Source organism: Amblyraja radiata, chromosome 12, assembly GCF_010909765.2.
Source record: "Amblyraja radiata isolate CabotCenter1 chromosome 12, sAmbRad1.1.pri, whole genome shotgun sequence".
Taxonomy (NCBI): Eukaryota; Metazoa; Chordata; class Chondrichthyes; order Rajiformes; family Rajidae; genus Amblyraja; species Amblyraja radiata.
The window spans coordinates 1,421,248-1,446,271 of NC_045967.1; the positions used below are offsets into that span (position 1 = coordinate 1,421,248).

Genomic DNA, 25,024 nt, shown 5'->3' on the forward strand with positions numbered 1-25,024 from the left:
TTATGGAGGTGCTGCAATGAGAATGTTCTTGAAGCATTTTGGTGTGTGGCCATGTTGTAGAGATGCTGGATGAACATCTTGAGGAGAGAAAGCAATGACTTGACCAGTGAGATCATGTGAAGTAGGGGCCATCTGATTGTAGATCCCTCACTGATAGGTGTTGCTGACTTTGCAACTGTTGAATCTGTGCTCTGTGGGGAAGTTTTGAGCCATGTGCAGATCCTGTGCAGAGTATTGCCAGAATCCTAATGACACCCAGATGCAACTTGCAAATATTAACTTGACACTTGCTTCTGTTTTACAACAGTGCAAATGGCCTGATGGTATCTGCAGCACATTTGTAAGGATTATGACTTGAGCACCAAAGGATTGCTTCTGTGTTTTAATGGGATGCTGTGCTTATTGAGAGCCTGGGCCCAGGAAGAAAGGGCCTTCCTTTCTCTCTATGTTGATGTGCAATGAATACAAATTATGTACGATCATCCTAGAAGGATGGAATCCAACCAGAAGTCTGCTACTAATCAACACTTCTTCAATTGCTGCCTTTCCTGTGAGAGTGTGGATTCCCTCAAGTTCCAGATTTTCTGATTTGCTTGCCAAGTTTACTTTAGGAAAAACTTTTCTTTAGGGAGTCACAGTGGCGCAGCGGTAGAGTTGCTACCTTACAGCGCCAGAGATCTGGGTTCAATCCTGACCTCAGGTGCTATCTGTATGGAATTTGTACGTTCTCCCTGTGACCGTGTGGGTTTTCTTTGGGTGCTCTGTTTCCTCCCACACTCCAAAGACATGTAGGTTTGTAGGTTAATTGACTTTGGTAAAAATAGTAATTGTCCCTAGTGTGTAGGATTGTGCTGGTGTACAAGGTGATTGATGGTCGAAGTTGACTCGGTGGGTCGAAGGGCCTATTTCTACTCTATATCTAAACTAAACTCTTGGAGGCCTCGGAGAAGGTGCAGAAAAGATTTATTAGAATTATTTCAGGGAGGAAGAACTTATTTATGTAGTTAGATTGGAAAAAGTTGGCTTATTCTCCATCGAACAGAGGTAGGAAGCAGATCTAATCAAGGGATTTAAAGTCATGAAGAGTCAAGGGAGAGTAGATTGGGAGAAAACAGAAGGATCAAAAACCAGAGGATACAGAATGAATGCAATCGGCAAAGGAACCATAAAATATATGAGATTACATTTTTTGATGCAATGAGCACTTGGGATATTGAAAGAAGTAACTCAGCGGGTCAAGCAGCATCCCTGGAGAACATAGGATTGGTGACATTTTGGGTCAGGACCCCTCATCAGACTAGTCTGAAGAAGATTCTTAAACTGAAACGTCACCTATCCATGTTCTGCAGGGATGCTGCCTGACCTGCTGAGTTACTCCAGTATTTGGTGACTTTCTAGCATCTGCAGTTCCTTGTTTCCTAGGATATAGAAGACACTGGGAGGGGGCGTAGGGGAGCTGATGCATTTCTGGAATTCAATAATGGATCAGTATTTGAAAAGAGAAAAAAATTAATTGCAGAGTTGCGAGGCGAGTGTGGGGAGTGGGACAAGCGCAGAGCCAACACGGGTCAATGGGCTGAATGACCACAAGACCATCGGTTAGCAAAGGTTTTGAGGGATGTGGGTCAAACACAGATAGATGGGTCTAGCTTAAGTTGGGCATCTTGGTCTCCATGAACAAGTTGAGGGATGGCCCTGTCAACGTGCTCTATGACCTTGACCCATGTTATAACCTTTCCATGATTGTCGACCTATTGTTGCAGGACTGCGGTTTTGGAGTTGGGGCTGATGCCGAGTGCCTGCCCTGCAGATCCAACAGGTACAAGGATGCTTGGGGACCACAGAAATGCAAGCGGTGTCTCGTTTGCCCCCTGGTGAATCGGTTTCGGGGAATGAATTGCACCGTGTCTAGCAATGCTGTGTGCGGGAAATGCTTGCCAGGGTAAGTGTGAGCACAGTGACGATCTATCATGCCATTCCTTGAAATTCATGTTGCCTGGGTCACTAATGTTGGCAAAACATTTCTCAAAAGTAGATAGTAAGAGTTCAAGACCAGCATGTTCCAGTGAGGGGTTCTCATGCTTGGGGCTTCATCAATGAAAACCAACACTGACCTGCTCCACATTATTCATATGACCAACCTGAACTCACTATCTACAATGTCCTCCTCCTTGATGAATAGAGATAAAGAAGTATCCATTTTGGACCTTGTCCACATTAACTCCACACTTAGATTATTCATTTGGTGTCTAAAGGGCCTGTCCCACTTTCACGACCAAATTCACGACCTTTTTTACTTGTGGACATTTTTCATCATGCTAGAAAAACGCCCCGACCTACTTAGAAACATAGAAAATAGGTGCAGGTGGAGGCCATTCGGCTCTTCGAGACAGCAGCGCCATTCATTGTGATCATGGCTGATCGTCCCCAATCAATAACCCGTGCCTGCCTTGATTCCACTAGCTCTTAGAGCTCTATCTAACTCTCTCTTAATTCCATCCAGTGATTTGACCTCCACTGCCCTCTTGATGCCACGAGTACCTACGACTAGCATCACGGCCTACTACGACCTCCCTATGACCTCCTACGACCTCGTGACGACCATGCTGCGAGTATGAGTCAAGGGCAAACTCGGCAGAGGTCGTGAATTAGGTTGTGAAAGTGGGACAGGCCCTTAAGGAGACCCAGTCATTCCTTGGTTACCCTCTTATTCCTGATTTTCCTAAAGCGCCTTGAGTATTCTAGAAAGGCGCTATATAAATCCCATCCATTATTATTATTATTAAGGACATTTTGCGTCTCTTTGCCCTTCAAAATTCTTTTAAGTTCTCCATTACACTCCACTTTCCGCAAAAGATTCCCTTGATCCTCGTTAGCTTTGTGCACCGTACAATTATATTTTCTTCCCGATTGCAATCTTTGGGGCCCCGGATGAGTCGGGTCGATTAAACTCTGTGCAACAAGAAATTATTAATTTTACATCTTTAATAGCCAGACGTCGCCTACTCCTACAGTGGGAGCTGTAGCCCACCCTCTGTGTCACAGTGGCTCAAAGATGTGGTGGGGTTTTTTAAACTTGAGAAAATTAAATATCCATTGAGGGGATGTACTGATACATTTTTTTCATAAATGGCAACCTTTTTTTTAATCATATTTTACCGACTTGCTGGTTCTGCCAGACTAAGGGTTTGTTACATTTTGTTATGTGTAGGTGCACTCTTCACTCTTAATTAGCCAGGTGGGTGGGTGTGTGACATGGGATGGTTGTATTATATACATTTATTATTTTTTTATTATTTCTTTTATGTTTCTGTATATTTTTGTATTTTCCCTTTTGTGTTGTATTTCAGTGTTTCTTATTAACATGTCCTTTTTTTTGTGTTGATGTATTTAAAATGAAAAAATATTTTAAAAATAAATATTTTCTTCCTGAGAACCTTCAACATCCATTATCGTTCAAGGTTCTCTGACCTTGCCAGCTTTGCCTTTCGCCCTTATTCAAACATGTGTGATGGTAGATGTTGAGATGTTTCCACTTGCTGACCAGCGATCACCCCGTACACCAGCACTATCCTACGCACTAGGGACAATTTACAACGTTACCAAAGCCAGTTAACCGACAAACCTGTATGCCTTTGGATTGTGGGAGGAAACCAAAGCACCTGGAGAAAACTCATACGGTCACAGGGAGAACGTACAAACTCTGTACAGACAGCACCCGTAGTCAGGATTGAACCTGGGTCTGTAAGGCAGCAAATCTACATATTAAATGGCAGGACAGGCTTGAAGGGCGGAGTGGCCCAGTCCTGTTCCTATTTACTGATGCCCTTGTGTTTTCCTTGAAGTGTAGGAGTTGTAGAAGTTTACAACATCATAAAAGGCACAGAGTGGGCAGATAATCAGAATCTTTTCTCATGCTAGTGATATCAAAAACAAGAGGGGGTAGGCTTAAGGTAAGGAAATTAGTTTTAAAGGGGATAAGAGTTTTAACACAGATTAATTGATAACTGGAACTTAGTCAGCATGGACATGGTGGGCCGAAGGGACTATTTCTGTGCTTGCTACGATTCTGAGGATTATATGGGTTAAAATATCATTATTTTATTGGGAACAAAATTACAGATAACAAATAGAAGATGTACACATCGTGATCAGTGAATTTCATCGGGTGTTTATGCACATTGGAGGTGATCAATCTTTACTCAAAGCCTGTTGCAAGACAGCTATTGCATGGGATATATATGTTGATGGTTATCCTGGTGTGGAATGCCTTTCCTGTAGGATTCTATCTTTGGACACACAGCCTCTGTGTTCAGTTCTTTCCCAGGATCAGGTTGCTACTGGGTACTCCTGGCTGTGGATTAGCTAAATCATAAATGTTTTTTTATTGGAGCTGCTTTTAGATTGCTGGTTGGTGTCGTGTAGTCATAATTCCTCTTGTGTTTTCTTCTGCAGTCCTTTTTTGATATAGGGCTTCCGAAGGTTCCTCAATAAAACGTTGTCTTAAACGACAGAAGCACATGGTAGAAGGGAGATAAGAAAGACAAACCTGAAAGCTTTGTGCCTTAATGCGAGGAGCATTCGTAATAACGTGGATTAATTGAATGTGCAGTTAGTAGTTAAGGAATATGATATAGTTGGAATTACGGAGACATGTCTCCAGGGTGACCAAGGCTGGGAGCTGAACATGCAGGGGTATTCAATATTCAGGAAGGATGGACAGAAAGGAAGAGGAGGTGGGGTGGCATTGCTGGTTAATGCAATAGCAAGGAGAGACATTAGCTTGGATGCTGTAGAATCGGTATGGGTAGAACTGCGAAATAGTCAAGGGCAGCAAACGCATGTTGGAGTTGTATACAGACCATCAAGCAGCAGTAGGGAGGTTGGGGATAGCATCAAGCAGGAAATTAGGGATGCATGTAGCAAAGGTACAGCAGTTATCATGGGTGACTTTAATCTACATATAGATGGAGCCAACCAAATTGGTTACAGTGCTGAGGAGGAGGATTTCCTGGAATGTATACGGGATGGGTTTTTAAACCAATATGTAGAGGAATCGACTAGAAGGCAGGCCATCCTAGACTGGGTATTGTGTAATGAGGAAGGATTAGTTAGCGATCTTGTGCAAGGCCCCTTGGGCAACAGTGACCATAATATGGTGGAATTCTGCAATAGGATGGCGAATGACACGGTTAATTCAAACACTAGGGTCCTGAACTTAAAGAAAGGAAACTTTGAAGGTATGAGATGGGAATTGGCTCGGATAGACGGGCAAATTATACTTAAAGGGTTGACGGTGGAAATGCAACGGCAAAGATTTAAAGACCGCATGGATGAACTTCAAAAATTGGTCATCCCTGTGGCAAAAAAATAAAACGGGGAAGGCGGCTCAACCGTGGCTAATGAGGGAAATCAACGATAGTGTTAAATCCAGGGAAAAGGCACATAAATTGGCCAGAGGAAACAGCAAACTGGAGGAGACATTTAGAACTCAACAGAGGGGGACAGAGGTGTTAATTAAGAGGGGAAAAAGAACATGAAAGAAAGCTGGCGGGGAATATAAAACCTGAGTGTAAAAGCTTCTGTAGATATGTAAAAAGGAAAAGATCAGTGACGACAAATGTAGATTCCTTACAGTCAGACAGGTGAATTTATAATGAGAAACAAGGAAATGGCAGAACGGTTAAACGAGTACTTTGGTTCTGTCTTCACTAAGGAAGACATAAACAATCTCACAGAAATGCTAGCGGACCGAGGATCTAGTGGGAGGGAAGAACTGAAGGGAATCCACATTAGTCAGAAAATGGTGTTAGGTAAACTGTTGGGACTGAAGGCAGATAAATCCCCAGGGCCTGATGGTCTGCACCCCAGAGTACTCAAGGAGGTGACCATAGAAATCATCGATGCATTGGTCATCATGTTCCAATGTTCTCTCGACTTTGGATCAGTTCCTGTGGACTGGAGAGAGAGAGAAAACGGGGAATTATAGACCAGTTAGCCTGACATCAGTAGTGGAGAGGATGCTGGAGTCGATTATTAAAGTTGTTATATTGAATTGAATTGAATTGAATTGAATGCCTTTATTGTCATTCAAACCTTACGGTCTGAACAAAATTTCGTGCCTGCAGTCATACATACAATCATGCAATAATAACAACAATAAACACAAATTAACATCCACCACAGTGAGTTCTCCAAACACCTCACTGTGGTGGAGGCAAAAATCTTAGGGCTCCAGTCTCTTCCCTCCTCTTCTCCCTCTGCGCTGAGGCGATACCCCACCGGGCGATGGTAAATCGGTCCCGCGGCTCACCGAACCCCGCAACGGGCCAGCTCAAACACCCGGGGCGGTCGTAGCTGCCGCCCTCCAGTCCAGCGGACGCAGCCACTTATAGCAGTGCATTTGGAAAGCAGTGACAGGATCGGTCAAAGTCACCATGGATTTATGAAGGGGAAATCATGCTTGATTAATCCGGCATTTTTTGATGTTGTAACAAGTAGAATGGATAAGGGAGAGCCAGTGGATGTGGTGTATCTGGCTTTTCAAAAAGCCTTTGACAGGTCCCACACAAGAGATTAGTGTGCAATATTAGAGTACATGGTATTGGCGGCAGGGTAATGACATGGATAGAGAACTGGTTGGCAGACAGGAAGCAAAGAGTAGGAATTAACAGGTCCTTTTCAGAATGGCAGGCAGTAACTCCTGGGGTGCCACAAGACTTGATGCTGGGATCCCAGTTATTTACAATATATATTAACGATTTAGACAAGGGAATTGAACATGACATCTCCAAGTTTGCGGATGACACAAAGCTGGGTGGCCGTGTGAGCTCTGATGAGGATGCTATGAGGCTGCCGGGTGATTTGGATAGGTTGGGTGAGTGAGCAGAAGCATGGCTGTTGCAGTATAATGTGGATAAATGTGAGGTTATCCACTTTGGTAGCGAGAACAGGAAGGCAGATTATTATCTGAATGGTGTCAGATTAGGAAAAGGGGAGATGCAACGAGACCTGGGTGTGCTTGTACATCAGTCACTGAAAGCAAGCATGCGAGTGCAGCAGGCAGTGAAGAAAGCTAATGGCATGTTGGCCTTCATTGCAAGAGGATTTGTTTCGGAGCAAGGGGGTCGTACTGCATTTGTACAGGGCCCTGATGAGACAGCAAATGGAGTATTATGTGCAATTTTGGTCTAATTTGAGGAAAAACATTATTGCTATTGAGGAAGTGCAGCGTAGGTTCACCAGGTTAATTCCTAGGATGGCGGGACTGACGTCTTGATGAAAGAATGAGTCGATTGTGCTTGTATTCACTGGAATTTAGAAGGATGAGAGGAGATCTTATAGAAACATATAAAATTCTTAAAGGATTGGACAGGTTAGATGCAGGGAATATGTTCCCAATATTGGGGGAGTTCAGAACCAGGGGTCACAGTTTAAGAATAAGCGGTAGACTATTTAGGACTGAGATGAGGAAAAACCTTTTCACTGAAAGAGTTGCGAATCTGCGGAATTCTCTGCCACAGAAGGCAGTGGAGGCCAATTCACTGGATGTTTACAAGAGGGAGTTAGATTTAGCTCTTACGGCTAAAGGAATCAAGGGATATGGGGGAAAAAGCAGGAACGGGGTACTGATTTTAGATAATCAGCCATGATCATATTGAATGGCAGGGCTGGCTCGAAGGGCCGAATGGCCTCCTGCACCTATTTTTCTATGTTTCTGTCTTTTTTCTTTCAGATTCTACAGGAAGACCCGACTTGGAGGAATACTGGACATGGAGTGTATTCCCTGCAGTGATCCAGTGGGTCCCAATCAATCCCAGTGTAAGTGCCAGCTCCTCTCCACATTTTATACAGGATTGTGAATGTGCATAGACCTTAGTGTTTAGTTCAGAGATACAGCGTGCAAACAGGCCCTTCGGCCCTCCAAGTCTGCACCGACGAGCGATACCCGCGCACTAACACTGCCCTACACAAGCTAAGGACAAAGTTTCATTTATACCAAGACAATTAACCTACAAACCTGTACGTCTTTGGAGTGTGGGAGGAAACAAAGATCTCGGAGAAAACCCACGCAGGTCACGGGGAGAACGTACAAACTCCATTCAGACATGCATCCATAGTCAGGATTGAACCCATGTCTCTGGCATTGTAAGGCAGTAGCTCTACCACTGCACCACCATGCTGCCCTGGATCACCCATTCATATTAGTTCTATGTTATCCTGCTTTCTCATCCTCTCCTTTCACACTACGGGCAATTTACAGAGGCCAATTAACCTACAAACCTGCACATCTTTGGGATGTGGGAGGAAACTGGAGCACCCAGAAGAAACCCATACAGTCACAGGGAGAACATGCAAGCTCCACACAGAGTGCTGACAACATCAGGCGACACTTTGCGTGCTGGAGCTAGAAATGAATCTGCTATCATTCATTATAATTGCTCCACTCTTTTAAATCTTCGTTTCCCTTTTTCCGAAATCTGAACATGGTGAACGGCTTGACTTTATGCTGACTGGATAGCACGCAACAAAAAAGCTTTTCACTTTTCAAGCCAGCACTCGAAGTCAGTATCGAACCCGGGTCTCTGATGTACGAGGCAGCAGTGCTACCAGCTGCGCTACTGGGTCGCACTTATAAAGGAGTAAACAAGTGATTGGCACCCGGTATTTCCAGGAATTCTCCCATCCAGGTACTGAGCAAACCTCAGCCTGCAAACCTCAGCCAGCCGGTATCATGTTATGAAGCAATGTGTTGCCTCTGCCTCCGTGCCTCTCTGCCTCCGTGCCTCTCCCCCGCTCTCCGCTCTCTCCCTGCTCTCTCCTCCGCTCTCCGCTCTCTCCCCCGCTCTCCGCTCTCTCCCTGCTCTCTCCTCCGCTCTCCGCTCTCTCCCCCGCTCTTTGCTCTCTCACCCGCTCTCCGCTCTCGAAAACTCGATGATGTATTTTGGGAGGTATTTTGGAGAAAGGAGATGCATGAAATGTGCACATTGAAAAAATCAGGGTTCAGATATACAAACCTTCAAAAGCAAATGATATGCTACATTTTCAAATGGGAAATAATGCTTAAGAAGCTAATAGAAAACTTGTATAAATCATTGGCTGTGCCATAGTTAGAATATTGTGTTCAATTTTTCTGGAACGATATTTCCTTCAGCTAACAAAAATAATGAATAATTAGTCTGAGTTAGTCAATTAGTTAATGGTGCAGTAACGCTTGGCTAGCAGTCACTGTTGAACGGTATTCGATATACTAGTTTAGAGGGAGAAGGATGAGTCAGAAAACAAGACTCTAAATGTAAGTAAACTTTGGGAAAGTGAGGCAGAAGAGTAGACTATGCAGATCATTGACAAACATTGTGAAATGTTCCAAGATCTTCTTGGTAATAGACCTGTACATTTTGAATTGAATTGAAATTATTTGTCATTCAAAAAAGAATGAAAATAAATGAATGTTATCCCTAATAACCAAGTTCAGGTAGACAGTAACATGGATAAGGGAGAGCCAGTGGATGTAGTGTACCTGGACTTTCAGAAAGCCTTTGATAAGGTCCCACACAGGAGATTAGTGGGCAAAATCAGAGCACATGGTATTGGGGGTAGGGTATTGACATGGATAGAAAATTGGTTGGCAGACAGGAAACAAAGAGAAGGAATTAACGGTTCCCTTTCAGAATGGCAGGCAGTGACTAGTGGGGTGCCTCAAGGCTCGGTGCTGGGACCGCAGCTATTTACAATATATATTAATGATTTAGATGAAGGAATTAAAAGTAACATTAGCAAATTTGCAGATGACACAAAGCTGGATGGCAGTGTGAACTGTGAAGAGGATGCTATGAGGATGCAGGGTGACTTGGATAGGTTGGGTGAGTGGGAAGATGCATGGCAGATGCAGTATACTGTGGAGAAATGTGAGGTTATCCACTTTAGTGGCAAGAACAAGAGGCAGATTATCATCTGAATGGCAGGTAGACACAATGCTGGAGTAACTCAGCGGGTCAGGCAGCATTTCTGGAGCAAAGGAATGGGTGACGTTTCAGGTCAAGATCCTTCTTCTGTATGGTGTCAGATTAGGAAAAGGGGAAGTGCAACGATACCTGGATGTACTTGTACATCAGTTACTGAAAGTAAGCATGCAAGAAACAGCAGGCAATGAAGAAAACTAATGGCATGTTGGCCTTCATAATGATAGGATTTGAGTATAGGAGCAAAGAGGTCCTTCTGCAGTTGTACACTGCCCTGGTGAGACCTCACCTGGAGTATTGTATGCAGTTTTGGTCTCCTAATTTGAGGAAGGACATTCTTGCTATTGAGGGAGTGCAACGTAGGTTCACGAGGTTAATTCCCGGGATGGCAGAAATGTCATATGATGAAAGAATGGAACGACTGGGCTTGTATCCAATGGAATTTAGAAGGATGATCTTATAGAAATATAAAATTATTAAGGGAGTGGACACGCTAGATGCAGGAAATATGGTCCCGATGTTGGAGGAGTCCAGAACCAAGGGCCACAGTTTAAGAATACGGGGTAGGCCATTTAGAACTGAGATGAGGAAAAACCTTTTCACCCAGAGTGTTGTGAATTTGTGGAATTATCTGCCTCGGAAGGCAGTGGAGGCCAACTCATTGGATGCATTCAAAGGAGAGTTAGATAGAGCTCTTAGGGCTAGTGGAATCAAGGGATATGGGGAGAAGGCAGGAATGGGGTACTGATTGTGGATGATCAGCCATGATCACATTAAATGGCTCAAAGGGCTGAATGGCCTACTCCTGTACCTATTTTTCTATATATCTATGTAAAATGCTGGAATAACTCAACGGAACAGGCAGCATCTCTGGAGAGAAGGAATGGGTGACATTTTGGGTCGAGACCCTTTTTCATACTGATGTCAGGGGTGAGTGGGACAGAGATAGAATGCAGTCGGAGACAGTAAGACTGGTAGGAGAACTGGGAAGGGGGAGGGGATGGAGAGAGGGAAAGCAAGGGCTATTTGAAGTTAGTTCAATGTTCATACCACTGGGGTGCAAGCTACCCAAGCGAAATATGAGGTGCTGTTCCTCCAATTTGCGCTGGGCCTCACTCTGACAATGGAGGAGGCCCAGAACAAAAAGGTCAGATTGGGAATGGGAGGGAAATGGCGTGAATTCGCAGCTTTATCCTGTGCTACTTAATCCAAGGGCGAGCGGACAGATGGACGAAAGCAACGATCATAGTGGAATAGATGACATTTCAGGTCAAGATCCTTCTTCAGACTGAGTCAGGGGAAAGAGGAACAAGAGATATAGACGGTACTAAGGACAAATGAATGGAAGATATGACTATATCTCCGGTTTCCCTTTCCCTTGACTGTCAGTCTGAAGAAGGGTCTCGACCCGAAATGTCATCTATTCCACCATATGATCATTGCTTTCGTCTGTCTGAGAGAGAGCCTGATGCAAGAAAGCAGCTATGACATATAATACACAATAAACTATATTATAAATACACAATAAACAAGTTGTGCTTTCTTGTACTGGGTATGACTGCACATAAACCCTCCTTCCTTCCCAATCCCAGCTTCAAGGACCTAAAGGGCCTGTCCCACTTACGTGTCCTTGGCACGCAAATTACGCGACCTCGTGGTCGCGTTGAGGCGCACGGGCATGGTATGGCTGCGCGGAGCCGGTCCCACTTAGAAGCGCGGAGGGGTATGTAGTTGTGCGCGACATTGTGCGGGGCTCAGAAATTTTTGTAGTGAACGAAATCTTCGCGCGCCAACGGCCTGTCGCGGAACTGACGGCCAAAGTGGGACAGGCCCAAGACCCTGGCGCGACGCAACTTCTCACCTTCAACAGCGGCAGAAGCAGGCAAACGATCACCGAGCTCGGCCTGGGGCTCACGGCCGTTGCGGATCCGGATCTGCCCCCACTTCTATTCCCAGAGCGGGGCCAAGAAAATTGAAGATAGACACAAAATGCAGGAGTAACTCAGCAGGACTGGCAGCATCTCTGGAGAGAAGCAATGGATGACGTTTCGGGTCAAGACCCTTCTTTTCAAACTGAAGAAGAGTCTCGACACGAAACATCACCCATTGCTTCTCTCCAGAGATGCTGCCGGTCCCGCTGAGTTACTCCAGCTTTGTGTCCATCTTCAAATGACGTCCCGCACTCCAGACGGCTGTGCGTGCACATGTAATCGCGCCCGACCTTCGCGGAACCATCGCGGCTCAACGCGACCACAAGGTCGCATAATTTGCGTGCCAAGGACACGTAAGTGGGACAGGCCCTTTAGAGTACTCCTAGTTCCGAAAACCCATTTCCATCACTGCAACAATACCATATAAAATGAGTTGTGATCTGATCTCCAATATTTTCATACCTTATGAGTAGCATTGGCTGGTGTACCTGCTGCCTCACAGTGCCAGAGACTCGGTTTCAAGCCTGACTCGGGTGCTGTCTATGTGGAGTTTGCGTGTTCTCCCTGTTCCACATGTGTTTGCTCCGGTTTCCTTCCACAACCCAATGACGTGCGGAGTTGTAGATTAACTGACCTCTGTCAGTTGCCCACAGTATGTAGGGTGGATGAGAAAGTGGGATAACATGGAACTGGTGATTGGTGTGGGCTCAGTGGGCTGAAGGGCTTGTTTCCATGGTGTATGTTTATGCAGAACTCTTAACTTGGTACATGAGTATGACCAAGTCGTATACAAGTAGAACATGTAGTGCAGAGAGTAAAATATCAGAGTGCAGAAGAAAGTGTGTCCGCATTATGGTCAAGTGTTTTATTGTCATATGGCCCAGGTAGAACAATGAAATTCTTACTTGCAGCAGCACAACAGAATATGTAATCATACTACACTGTAAACAATATAATAATGAGAGAGTAAAAAAAAAAGCTCAGTGTGTGTGTATATATACACGTACTAACACACACACACACACACACACACACACACACACACACACACACACACACACACACACACACACGTAGAAATAAATATATTTAAAAATTAGAGCTTTAAAAATAATGTTACAGTTGCAGAGAAAGTGCTGATAATAGGTGCAAGGTCTACAATGAGATAGGTTGGAACATCGGGACTGCGGCCTGCATAAATTGTCAAAAAGTAGAGGAAAGGAAATAAAAGGAATGAATGTGCTCCTGTGTGGCTGGGCGTAGTATCATGGGGGAATCATCTTGGAACACTTGGAGACTTCAGACGAGACTTGGAAGCCATGCCCGGTGGCATCATCTGCTGGGAGACATAGTCTGGATGATGGAAGAGTGGAACACGGGATCAGAGTCTACAGTTGCCCCCTACCCATCTGCCTTCTGATGTCAGTACTTATTTTAGGGAAGTGTGAAGCACAGGTCAGGTCGTAACCCTCTAGGCTGGAGCTGAAAATCGCTATCATATGTTTCGCCAATGACTATTAATAGAAAGGTATTGGCAGAGGCCTGGGAACAGGTTGTACAGTCACTCTCCCAGCCAGAGATAATATGTGACAGTGGAAGAGAAAAAAATATATATGTAAAGTAGATAATACCCAGACAGACAGCAAATATTGAAGGTTGTTATCATTGAGGATCATTTTTGCCAAAATTGAAGCTTTAGTTTTTTTTAGTTTAGAGATACACCGCGAAAACAGGCCCTTTGGCCCATCGAGTCCGTGCTGACCAGCGATCCCCGCACATTAACACCGAGTCCGTGCTGACCAGCGATCCCCGCACATTAACACCGAGTCCGTGCTGACCAGCGATCCCCGCACATTAACACCGAGTCCGTGCTGACCAGCGATCCCCGCACATTAACACCGAGTCCGTGCTGACCAGCGATCCCCGCACATTAACATCGAGTCCGTGCTGACCAGCGATCCCCGCACATTAACACCGAGTCCGTGCTGACCAGCGATCCCCACACATTAACATCGAGTCCGTGCTGACCAGCGATCCCCGCACATTAACACCGAGTCCGTGCTGACCAGCGATCCCCGCACATTAACACCGAGTCCGTGCTGACCAGCGATCCCCGCACATTAACACTATCCTACACGCACTAGGGACAATCTTTACATTTACCCAGCCAATGTACGTACTTATCTGTGCGTCTTAATGGAGTGCGGGAGGAAACTGAAGATCTCGGAGAAAATCCACGCAGGTCACGGGGAGAATGTACAAACTCTGTACAGACAGCACCCGTAGTTGGGATAGAACCCGGGTCCCCAGCGCTGCATTCGCTGTAAGGCAGCAACTCTATCGCTGTGCCACCGTGATCGTGTTGGGATCGTGTTGCTTCTGAACCATATTGTCGAGGTGTGGAAAGTCCAGTGCACTGCCAGGGGTGGAGTGGAAGGGTTTGATGTGACGGGATAATGACAGTTTTGCTTGGGAAGGCGTGCAGTGTGATTCTCTCTCTGCCCAGTCATACGTGTTGAGAGGGTGAGGCTGGAATATCGCAGAAAACAGATGATGAGCGGTGGGATTGGAGGCTGGGCCAGTTGGTGTGAGGACTGTGGCCGATCTGGGGCGGCACGGTGGTGCAGAGACCCGGGTTCGATCCTGACTACGGGCGCTGTCTGTACGGACTCGGTAGGCTGAAGGGCCTGTTTCCGCGCTGTATCTCTAAACTAAACTAAAGGACACTAATTTGGGAGACGGGGCCTGTCTGACAATGAGAGATGAGGGTAAGGAGTGGACATTGGGCAATGATTACTCAAACCTTTCAATGGTTCTTTATTATTACATGTACAGATAGATATACAGTGAAATTATTTTTTTGCATACCCTATTGCCATTCCTAAACATGTCCCCGATTAAATCAAAGTGTACACACTAATACACTTTGTACTAATGCAAGCGTTAGCAGCTTTGGAGCCATTTTCAGAGTCCAGTCCGCTTGCTCGGTCTTGTGGAGTGGTGCCCGATGCAGGCGAGCCCCAGGATGCTGCAGGGCCTCCAGCCGTCACCTACATCCAGATTGTCCAGTGAACAGACGTCCCCCCCCATCGCCCGGCCTCCTTCAGACTTCGTATCCCTGGAACGCCTCCCGCAGCCAACATTCAGGGCACGGAATGTAAGACCCAAGATCGCCCTCTTGCTAGCCCTTGCTCTTGCGTCTGCCTTTGCTGGCTTGCTCCATCCTCCTCTCCGGTTCTCTGGGACGAGCAGGAGCCTGTCCTTCCCTTCCGGTCCTTCTGCCTCTCGATCCAGTATGGTCCTAGTTAACCCGGAGCGTGACATGGGGAATGGAGAATGGCCTGGACCTGGCTGGGTGTGAACTGTCCAGTTTACACTAGCCTCACCTCTCTCAGATGCCTCTGAAAACCATCCTCCTGCACTATTTCATTTTCTCATTCCTTCTGCCTCCACAACCAGATGCTGAGACTAGCCCAGAGATACATACCTTTTGAGGTTCTTATCTCCTAACTGCCTATGGTTAAGCTTGCAGGATCTCATCCCACCTTTCTCCTGCATGGTTGGCACCACCATGTATCATGACCATGGTCATTCAACCTCTCCTTCCACAAGGCCAGCAAATGCACCCTGCCATTCTGGCCTCGGCACCAGAAAGTGAACACATTGTCCCAGAAGCAGGGTTGTAGCTGGAGAATCACCTATTGGTTCCCTTTAGACTGGAGACTCCTTGATACTGTGATACTCCCACTCTTCTTCCTCCCCACCTGTGCAGCTGAACCACCTGTGGTGTTGCAGACTTGGCTCCTGATCCACTCTCCTCGGAAGCCATCTCCCTCAATAAGGCCGAGAACAGAAGATCTATTTGAGAAGGGGGGGATGTGCTACAGTTCAGTACAAGTAACAAGATACATATGAGCACTTAGATCCATTTTAGAACAGCATCTCAACTACAGTACAAGTGTATAGCAGTAGTACACTGAGACAGTACACAGAGTCACTAGTTTGGCCCCATTTTCAAGTCCCAGTTGTTATAACTGCAGGATTCTTGATCTGACCATGAAGGCCTGTTGTCCTGGCGGCATTACAGGGTCGGCCTGGCCAAAAGTAGTTGTTGGTGTTCTCCGCTGCTCCATGGGATGTCCTACACTCTGCTAACGTCTGCTCTGCCCTGCGGTCTCCTGTTCCATAAGGTCATAAATAATAGGAGTAGAATTAGGCCATTCGGCCCATCGAGTCTACTCCACCATTCAATCATGTCTGATCCATCTCTCCCTCCTTACCCCCATTCTCCTGCCTTCTCCCCACAACCTCTGACACCCGTACTAATCAAGAAGTACATGGGAGAAGTTCCCTTTCTCCCTGCACAGTCTCAACTACCTCTCCAGAAGTGACATCATTGAAGACCTGAGCAGCACAGCTACATTTGATCATACATTGACTCCAGCTCTAAAGTATAGACTCTGCACCTGCAGCCGAAAACTCTTCCCGAATTCATGTTCACCCTGGACATTAGAAGCACCCCTAGCTTTCTGTGTTGCACAGAGAGCATTCAGGACTGTGCTGCAGTAACTTCCCTTTTATTTCTTCCTTTTCTCTAAATTAAAGTGGAATATTTAAACTCTGGCAGTACTTTCTTCAATCAAGCATCTTTTAACTATCAAGCCTTTGTAATATTGGAGATACTTATCTGACGCTGTTTACCAACTCAACTGCCTCTCTTTCTACTTATCATTATTTGCAGCCTGGCATCCACCTTGGAACTCCAGGTGCAGTCACGGGTAAGGTTGAATTGAGTTTAAAGATACAACATGGCACCAGGCCCTTCAGCCCACCGAGCCCACACTGGCCATTGATCACCATTCACACCAGCTCCAGTATTCCAACTTTCTCATCCACTCCCTGCACACTGGAAGCAATTTACAGAAGCCAATTAACCTACAAACCCGCATGTCTTTGGGATGTGGTTGGGGGGGGGGGGGGGGGGGGGGGGGGGGGGGCAGGGCTGGATTAACCATTAAGCAAAATAAGCACGTGATTAGGGCATCAAGGGAAGGGGGGCACCACAGAAATGGTAAATGGTTTACGGCACAAAAGAAATCACTTTAAACTTGCTAAAATAATATTCAAAGTGGTTTATATGATTTTATATGTGTTACGTAAGATTAATTTTGAGATCTGATCAAAGACTTTGCAATTAAAAAAAGTAGAAAACTTTTCAAATATAAATAAAGTGGAAGTATACAAAAATAAACATTATTTTCCATCTTACTGTTAGTTTTGTTTCATTTTGATAAAAAATAAAAATATTTTATGGTTTATTTCTGTTTATATTTTGAATTACATATATATGGGGGCACCAAAATCTTTTAAGTGCTTAGGGCCTCTATGGGTCTTAATCCGGCCCTGGAGGGGGGGGGGAAGGAAACCGGAGCACCCGAATGAAAACCATGTGGTCACAGGGAGCAGGTGTAAACTCCCCACAGACAGCACCCGAGGTCAGGATCGACCCTGGATCTCTGTCGCTGTGAGGCAGTGGCTCTACCAGCTGTGTCATTCATCTGCTGTGCAGATTCGTTAAGCATTCTCTGCGCTTTATTAACCCGCCACCATCTTATTCAATTCCCTCACTTCCAATTTCCCACACTCGGTGCAAAGTTACAGTCGATTTAGAGCTGATTCTTCGAGCTTCTGTCCACACTGTTTTTAAATGCTTGGTTGTGGTTTATTATTGTCCTGCATACCACAGTACAATGAAAAACGTGTTGGGCCTCTGCTCTGAATTTTCCATATAGCACAATAGGAAAATGGCAGCGCATGGAAAATGGGAAATTTGTTTTTTCAATTGCATGACCACGAAAATAATGCATTGTGCAAATGAATTCTTAACCAATAGAAATTCATGCCATGACATGAGCCAGTGAGCCTCTGTATTCATGAAAGACTAAAAGATCCCGTTTCCCAGCTTTTATGATATGATGCCCATCAAGTGCACCTTGCAGGTATATTTTAACTGGGAAGAGAAACTGCCCCCAAATACCTGTTAATACTTGAATGAAACTGTGTTCTCTCTAATCCTTTAAGGAGAGAGAATGGTGTAAAAATCTGAGTGAGATTATAGAAAGCACAATGATTTGTGGTGTGTTGTGCTGGCTCACCTATAAATAATGATCAAATCATAATAAAGGTTAGTTCACTGCATAATCATGCACTGTGTTCTACCTCGCTGCTGCTGTTTACTGAAGCTTACCAGTTCCTAACAAAAACACAAAACACTTCGGACGTAGCTTCTGTGAGTTTTTTTGCTTTTCACTCCAGAACTTGGTTGTGTGACTCAGACTGTCAAGAAGAATATTCATGTGACCTCGCGTATGTTTACATGATGTTTCCAGGATGAAATTGTGGGCATAATGAGAGCTCTGCTGTTCTTAGACTATAGTATCAATTACAGTTCTTTTTACATGCTGTCAGCTGTAGTTCATTTTCTCTCGCATTCACTTTAGGTTCTGGCTGTGAGATCCTGCTTGAGATTTGAGCATGTCATCCCAGGTTCACATTCGGGGAATGCTGCATAAGATCATGTGATAGGAGCAGAATTAGGCTATTCCGCCCATCAAATCTACTCCGCCATTCAATCTGGGCTGGTCTATCTCCCCCTCCTAACCCCACCCTTCTGCCTTCTCCCTTTAACCTGTGACATCTGTACTAATCAGAAATCTATCTATCTCTGCCTTAAATATATCCACTAGCTTGGCCTCCACAGCCTTCTGTGGCAAAGAATTCCACTATGGTAGGACATCTTTTTGGTAGGTGGTGGAGGTTAGCTGATAAACTGATTCCTTGTCAGTTCTCTCTGGTAAACGTATAGTATTTCTAAGAACAAATGTTGTTATGTGTGTTGTGGCCAATATTTAACTCCTCAACCGTGAGTTAAGGACTGCACAGTGGCGCAATGGTAATGATGCTACCTACAGCGCCAGAGACCCGGGTTTAACCCTGTTTACGGGTGGCCTCAGCATGGAGAACATTGTATGTTCTCCCTGTGTCTACGTAGGTTTTCTTTGGGCTCTCTGATTTCCTCCCACACTCCAAAGATGTGCAAGTTTCATATGTCAATTGGCCTCGAAAATCACCCCTCGTGTGTAGGAAGCAAAAGTGGGATAACAGAACTCGTGCAAGCCTGATCCATGGTTGGGGAAAACATTGTAAATTGGCCGTAGTGTAGGATAGAGCTAGTGTATGGGGATTGTTGGTCAGCGCAGACTCGGAGGGCAAAGGGCCTGTTTCTGTGCTGTATCCCTGAACTAATCTAAAACAACTAAACTAAACACTGAGTCATTTCTGTGACTCGTACTTCAGTTGCAAAAGCTCCAGTCTCGTGAACTTTACCCGTGTACCACTAGACACCCTGTTAATCCTGGCTAAATTGGAGTAGCCATGGTATTAAAATTGAGTAAGGGCTGATGTAGTGCTAGGCCATTTTGGTCAAGTTAAATGTGCCTCTAACCCTCCGACCACACTCCATTGGTACTCTGAAACGATATCATGTTTAAATTTAGAAAAAATCAGGAGTGACATTGTTGAACCCTTGGTTAAATTTGATAAGACTTGGAGAAGATTTATTCAACATTTTCACACAACATAAATTGTCCCCTCTCCAACCATTATAAAAATTATTTTACCTTTATACGGTGGAACGGACTTGACGACAAACAGGGACTTAAATTGTTGACATTCTTTGCAGCCCAGATTCTGTTTTGCTTTTTTTTTCTAGTTTAGGGGGTTTTGTTTTTTCATTTTTCTCTTTTTTCCTTTTTTTTCTTTTTATCTTTTTGATTTTTTAAAATATATATGTTTTCTTTTAAACATTTAACTATACATAGAGACCTGGAGGTCTATATTAAATGTGCATTTTGATACCTGGTTATACCTGTTATTAATGTAATCCTGATCCCTATGTATCAATATCATTGTTATGTTTATCATTATTCTTTTTGTTTTGTTTTTGTTTTTGGAAAAAAAAGCTAATAAAAAGATTTTAAAAGAAAGAAATGTGCTTTTGCAGAACTGGGACAAACTGCTGAAGGGTGCCAGTTTGTCTGTGGCCTAGATAAAAGCTGCAGAGAAAGAATGGAACATCTGCAGAAGTCTTACGATGAGGTGTAAAATGCATTGAACTGATTGGGTCAATGCAAACCAGATATGCATAGTTTAAATAATGTTGCAAAGCCTTATTTGGATAGTTGTTGATTGGTTGAAATGTTAAACTTTGTCTGGGTTGCCTGAATCTCAGGGCACATGTTGCATTATTCATCTGTTAACTTCTTTCTAGAAGCTCCTTTCGAATACGATGTATTAGTTACTATGTTATTGGGTTGGGGAACTGTCCATCATGTACTGTTGTAATCGATATGTGTTATTGGACTGTACAGAGAACACCCCCATTTGGTTCAGCCCCTCAAAGTTTGGGGACCTATAAAAGGTAGTTCTGATGTCGATCTTCTGGAAAACGCTTGGGACTGTGTGACCTTTTGGAGTGTCTCTGCTTGCACGAGGCTGAAAGGGCTTGGCCAAGCAGATACAAGGATCGAACCCGCGATGGTTAGGTATTGTATAGGGGAAATGTTACTGTGTTATCCAAAATAAAGTGTAGTTGCTCAAGTGCTTGATTCAGTATTTTATTGACTGAAACTAGACTGGGGGGAGCTTAGAAGGGGCTATTTACATTGGGGACTTGTCCGGGATCTCAACGGACCCCCAACCACAAGTTTGCGATCAAGGGTGTTGAGCTGTCCCGATAGCGAGTGCAGAAATCGGCGCCACGGTGCGGTTTTTGCATTGATTTCCGGCACTTCGCTAATTGGAGCAGATCAATCATTCGCGGGCTTGGGAAAGGGACCCAACGAGATTGTAGAACAGAGTCTAGGAAGCACGGGGGAGTGATAGCACTCCTTTGGGTTAGAGGCCCTTAAAACTAAGGTGGGGTTAGAAGCCCTACTACTTAGTTGTAGTTGGTAGACTGCAGCTGCTGGCAAAGCCAAGATAACGCGCAGATTTGTGTTTGAAACACTACCCAGAATTGGTATCTGATTGGCGGGATATTGAAAACAAGTCTGGTTTACGTGCTAAGTGATGAAGCATTTGACCTGTCGTTGCTGCGAGCGCTGATTGGAAAGGTGCTTTCCGAAAATTGGCATCGACTGCCAGCGTGAAGAGGCTAGGCGCTGACACTTGGTGCCAAGCAGGTGAGAGGGAAAGCCTTTTGAAGAGGTAAAACCTAGGTTTGTTAGAGGCCACGCCTGTGTGAAGATATTCAAATCCCTCCCTGAAGTGACGGAGGAGAACTCTCGCAAAGGCACCGGGCTCGGTGGCTAGAGTATAGATTGGCTGGGAATAATTTAGTCCATTCGAGATTTCATTATTCGAGTCAATTTGAATTTGAACCCGCGTACGTTGAGTGGTACGCACCAAAACTGATTGGTCCGAACAAAGCAAACTTAAATTTGAAGAATTAAAGTATCTAAATACAGAAGTTCATATTCGAATTCTGTGTATATAGAATTTCTGAGTTTGTATCGCGTGTTTGAGATCGATCCCGAATAGCAGCTGATCAACCAGGAGTTCGTACCCCCTCTGATCGATTGTTGATTAGTACCTGATAGCGAAGAGTAACTGAGAGAAGGGAAATTGATTTTCTTTGGTGAAAAGTACCCAGACGGGAAAGAGTACCCCTAATTCTGGGAACTTAGAGTGGAGGGATAGAGGTCCCCCAATAGAAGTCCAGTCTTAGCAGGAGGAAAAGTATCTGAAGGAGGAAAGGTAGTCAATTAAGAAGTAGTATCCCTCAGCAAAGAGTACCCTAGGAAGGGGAGGTCATTTAAGACTGAGGTGAGAAAAAAGTTTTTCACCCAGAGAGTTGTGAATTTATGGAATTCCCTGCCACAGAGGGCAGTGGAAGCCAAGTCACTGGATGGATTTAAGAGAGAGTTAGATAGAGCTCTAGGGACTAGTGGAGTCAAGGGATATGGGGAGAAGGCAGGCACTGGTTATTGATAGGGGACGATCAGCCATGATCACAATGAATGGCGGTGCTGGCTCGAAGGGCCGAATGGCCTCCTGCACCTATTTTCTATGTTTCTATGAAGGGGAAAATCTTCGGTTTCAGAGGAAGAGGCTCACTGGTTGATAACAGTGCGACGTGGAATAAAATCAAGTGTTTGTGAATTGTGCGCTAGTGTGTTGTGACTATAGTGTGTTGTGACTATAGTGTGTTGTGACTATAGTGTGTTGTGACTATAGTGTGTTGTGACTATAGTGTGTTGTGACTATAGTGTGTTGTGACTATAGTGTGTTGTGACTATAGTGTGTTGTGACTATAGTGTGTTGTGACTATAGTGTGTTGTGACTATAGTGTGTTGTGACTATAGTGTGTTGTGACTATAGTGTATTGTGACTATAGTGTGTTGTGACTATAGTGTGTTGTGACTATAGTGTATTGTGAGTATAGTGTGTTGTGACTATAGTGTGTTGTGCGCTAGTGTGTTGTGACTATAGTGTATTGTGACTATAGTGTGTTGTGACTATAGTGTGTTGTGACTATAGTGTATTGTGAGTATAGTGTGTTGTGACTATAGTGTGTTGTGCGCTAGTGTGTTGTGACTATAGTGTGTTGTGCGCTAGTGTGTTGTGACTATAGTGTGTTGTGACTATAGTGTATTGTGACTATAGTGTATTGTGAGTATAGTGTGTTGTGACTATAGTGTATTGTGAGTATAGTGTGTTGTGACTATAGTGTGTTGTGCGCTAGTGTGTTGTGACTATAGTGTGTTGTGACTATTTTAGTGTGTTGTGACTATAGTGTGTTGTGACTATAGTGTGTTGTGACTATAGTGTGTTGTGACTATTTTAGTGTGTTGTGACTATAGTGAATTGTGACTATAGTGTATTGTGACTATAGTGTGTTGTGACTATAGTGTATTGTAAATTTCCAGTGCATATCTTTTATCGGATCCGAACTGTATAAATACTTTGTAACGTGTAAAATATATTGGGAATGTGTTCAGATCGCGAACCGCTACTTGTATTGGCTGTGTGGGTGTTGGATAATTGGGATAAAAGTGCCTTTAAACTGAATATATGGGATTTGTTTAAATTGGGATTGTCAGTATTGTTGGGCTCCAATTCGTGGTGGTTCGATCAGGGTTCGTATTCTTTCGATCGCTGTGTCGAGGGATGGATCGTTCCGTTGACCGAGCACACCACGAGAAGGGATTAAAATATACTGCGATTTAATTTTGAGACTGCATGGTTAACAAATGCTCTATTAGACGAATGATTGTGGTCTATGTAGGAGTGTGGTTGTGCATGATAATAATAAGCGGTGTAATTTCTTGCCTGTGTACGGTGTTGCATGCGCGTTTGGAGCTTATTTTCATGCATTTGGATTGAGGGCTAAACGAGTTGCGGGAAAGTGTTTGTGCTTGAGTGTGTTTGAGTTGAGAGTGTGTGGTCTTGTGGGAGATGGGAGAGGAATTTTAATATGAGAGTAGGATTGTTTGAGCTAAGGAGTAAAGAAGTGCGAGGCTGTGAAAGCTTCGGAGCCGTTAGCCACGGTTCAAGAGTGAGCTTGATAACTTTAGGGATTAAAAGAAAGGAGTGAAGGATTTAGGAATTCCAAATCGGTTGTTCGGAGGCATGGGGAACAGCATAGACCGAGATATGACAGAAGATGTTAGGAGCCCATTGCAAATAATGTGCAATTAGTTCCATCACAAGGCAGAGAACTTAAGAGATTTGGCAGGAGCGGTAAATTAAAAATTAGGAAACAAGCTATGGCTGCCGGGGGGCATTAGAACAGTAAAAGGGATAAAGTACATAGAGCGAATCATTTGGCAGCTTTGTAATAGTGAGAGTGCAAAGGAATTAATGGTATTATGGAAGAAATATTATGAGGAACGAAAGGCGAATAAAGAGGTTAGGAGGATGGCGAGTTAGGAAAAAGCTTTTTCTAAACTTGGAATAGAACTGAAAGAAGGTGAAGTAGATCGACCTCCAGGCAGTAGGAGTGGAGATGAAGAAAGAAACATGGAAAAGGGAAGAGGTAGATCTCCTGGGGGGAAACTATTCTCTGTAAATTTAAAGTTTAGGGATCCGATGGTTGGTGTTGACTTCGAGGGGGGAGGGGATGAATATTGGGAGGAATGGACAAATGTTAACGTCAGTGGAAATTCACAGCTCCCACCATGTTCCTTTGGCGTTTCCCAGTCTTCACTTCATCCTTGTATGACTTGTGTCCATAATAAATATTTTAGGTCTGCAGAATCTATAACAACTCCTGCAGAGTCTACAACTGAGCATACTCTACCGATTGCAGAGACTGGGGTGCCAGATTCTTTGACTCTATCCACTCCACCATTAATAGATCGTCCAGTAGCTTATGGCACCCGGGGTAGAACGAAAAGGTTAGCCCTGTTATTTAAAGAAAAGGAAGGTAGGATATAGTACAACTGCCAGATTATTTATGTGAGCCACAACCTAGACAGATTATACGAGTAGTGTGAAAGAGGACCGACTTATTTGTACCGTATCGAGAACCTAGTGAACGGGAAGTTTCATCTGAGGGTGAGACAGTGATTGAAGATACCGAGGTAGGTTTTGATGTAACCGAAAGTTTACAAATTGAACAGATATCCCATAGACAGTTCCCAGTGAGGGAAGTGCTGAGTACAGCCTTTGATTCGACCAGCGCAGTAGGTATAAACAATCCCCGTACCACAGATGTCCATACCCCGTGGAAGCCCCATGAAATAATGGCAGTACTAAACAAAATCCCTGGTAGAAAGAAGTGACCTGCTGCTTTTATAGATTATTTACGAACCACAATGCGTGTATATCATGCAGGTATATCATCCAACACATGATTACTACAGCTGAAAACACCAAATTTCTAGTAGCCCTAGGACATCCAACATATGAAGCCTTGGCAAACATAATAGTGGATGATAGTGCAAGAGAAAAGGCTGCTTTAACAGCCCTTGCAAACACTTTTCAAAAGGCAAGTGATTTAACACAAATTCTGGAGACAACCAGAAAAGGGAGAAGGAGCAGCTAAATTTTTAGAATGATTCTCAAAAT

The 25,024-nt window shown here is 44.4% G+C and overlaps 1 protein-coding gene across 3 annotated transcripts in view; it reads left to right on the forward strand.

The window, feature by feature from the left end:
• The window catches only part of LOC116978854 (tumor necrosis factor receptor superfamily member 27-like), an 86,216-nt gene that overhangs the window by 23,023 nt on the left and 38,169 nt on the right, over positions 1-25,024 (forward strand). For all 3 annotated transcript variants that reach the window (XM_033030097.1, XM_033030100.1, XM_033030099.1), the window contains exons 4-5: positions 1,764-1,942; positions 7,736-7,821. In XM_033030097.1, the coding sequence (XP_032885988.1) occupies positions 1,764-1,942; positions 7,736-7,821 (265 nt within the window). The remainder of the gene's footprint in view (positions 1-1,763; positions 1,943-7,735; positions 7,822-25,024) is intronic.